General features: G+C 29.9%; 1 protein-coding gene across 5 annotated transcripts in view; it reads right to left on the bottom strand.

Moving 5' to 3' along the window:
• The window catches only part of LOC119644771 (fasciclin-2), a 131,568-nt gene extending 130,593 nt beyond the window's left edge, over window positions 1-975 (bottom strand). For all 5 annotated transcript variants that reach the window (XM_038044498.1, XM_038044497.1, XM_038044500.1 and 2 more), the window contains exon 1: window positions 694-975. In XM_038044498.1, coding sequence (XP_037900426.1) covers window positions 694-769 — 76 coding nt within the window. In that variant the 5' untranslated portion in view covers window positions 770-975. The remainder of the gene's footprint in view (window positions 1-693) is intronic.
• Window positions 976-981: the final 6 nt, after the last annotated feature.

The following is a 981-nucleotide window of genomic DNA, read 5'->3' on the forward strand; positions in this document are numbered from 1 at the left end:
TGTGTGTGTATATATATATAGATTATGTCTGCGCCTCTGTGTGTATGTGGAAGTGTGTGTGCGCGTTCTAATTTTTCTTTATAGCGCATAGTATGTATTTTTATGTGGTATTCCTGTATAACTGTAAATATTTATATAAAAACAAACAGTTGTATGGATGGCAAGAAACAAAAAACTTGAAAAAAAAAAATAAGAAAAATAGAGAAAGTATTTAAATGTAAATAAAAACATAAGCATAGACACACAAACAAGCATACGTATGGAGACGAACACAAACACTTATAAGAAAAGTTGAAAACAAAAAAGAGACGAGACCCTCTTTTTTAGTAGCTCCCAAGTTATATATATTTTTAGACCCAGAAACACAGCATAACGTGCAATAACATGAAATACATTTACGTTTGCGTGCGTGCGCCTGCTTTAGAAAGTTCATGAAACAGTTGCTGTTGTTCTTGTTGCTTTTTTATTATTGCTTTTTAGAAAACCAAACAAACAATACAAAAAACAAAATAAATAAAATGAGATAATAATAAAAAATAAAATGAAATAATAATAATAATAATAATTTGTTTTAAAATTCTTTAGTTTTTCCATGCTTTCGTATACTTCTTCTTCTTCTTCTTCTACTTCTTCTTAATCATCTTTTCCTTCTCCTTAGTATATTCCTTAGTATCTATTTATAGTTTCACTTACCTATAGACACTGTGCTTAAAAATAAATAAACTGCAAATGCTGCATAATTTAAACGTATTTTACCCACGGGCCCCATATTGTTGACGAGAATGTTGATGTTGATGACGATGATGAAGATTATGATAACGATGACGATGATGGTGATACTCTTTTTTCCCTCTCTCTCTCTCTCTCTCTCTCTCTCTATTTGTCACTATCTATTGTGCTGTGAATTAGTATCGATTTAGTTGAAGTGTTTTTAGTATATTTTTGTTTATAGTTGTTATTATTGTTGTTGCTGTTGTTGCT

This window comes from Glossina fuscipes, unplaced genomic scaffold, assembly GCF_014805625.2.
Source record: "Glossina fuscipes isolate IAEA_lab_2018 unplaced genomic scaffold, Yale_Gfus_2 0, whole genome shotgun sequence".
NCBI classification, from domain to species: Eukaryota; Metazoa; Arthropoda; class Insecta; order Diptera; family Glossinidae; genus Glossina; species Glossina fuscipes.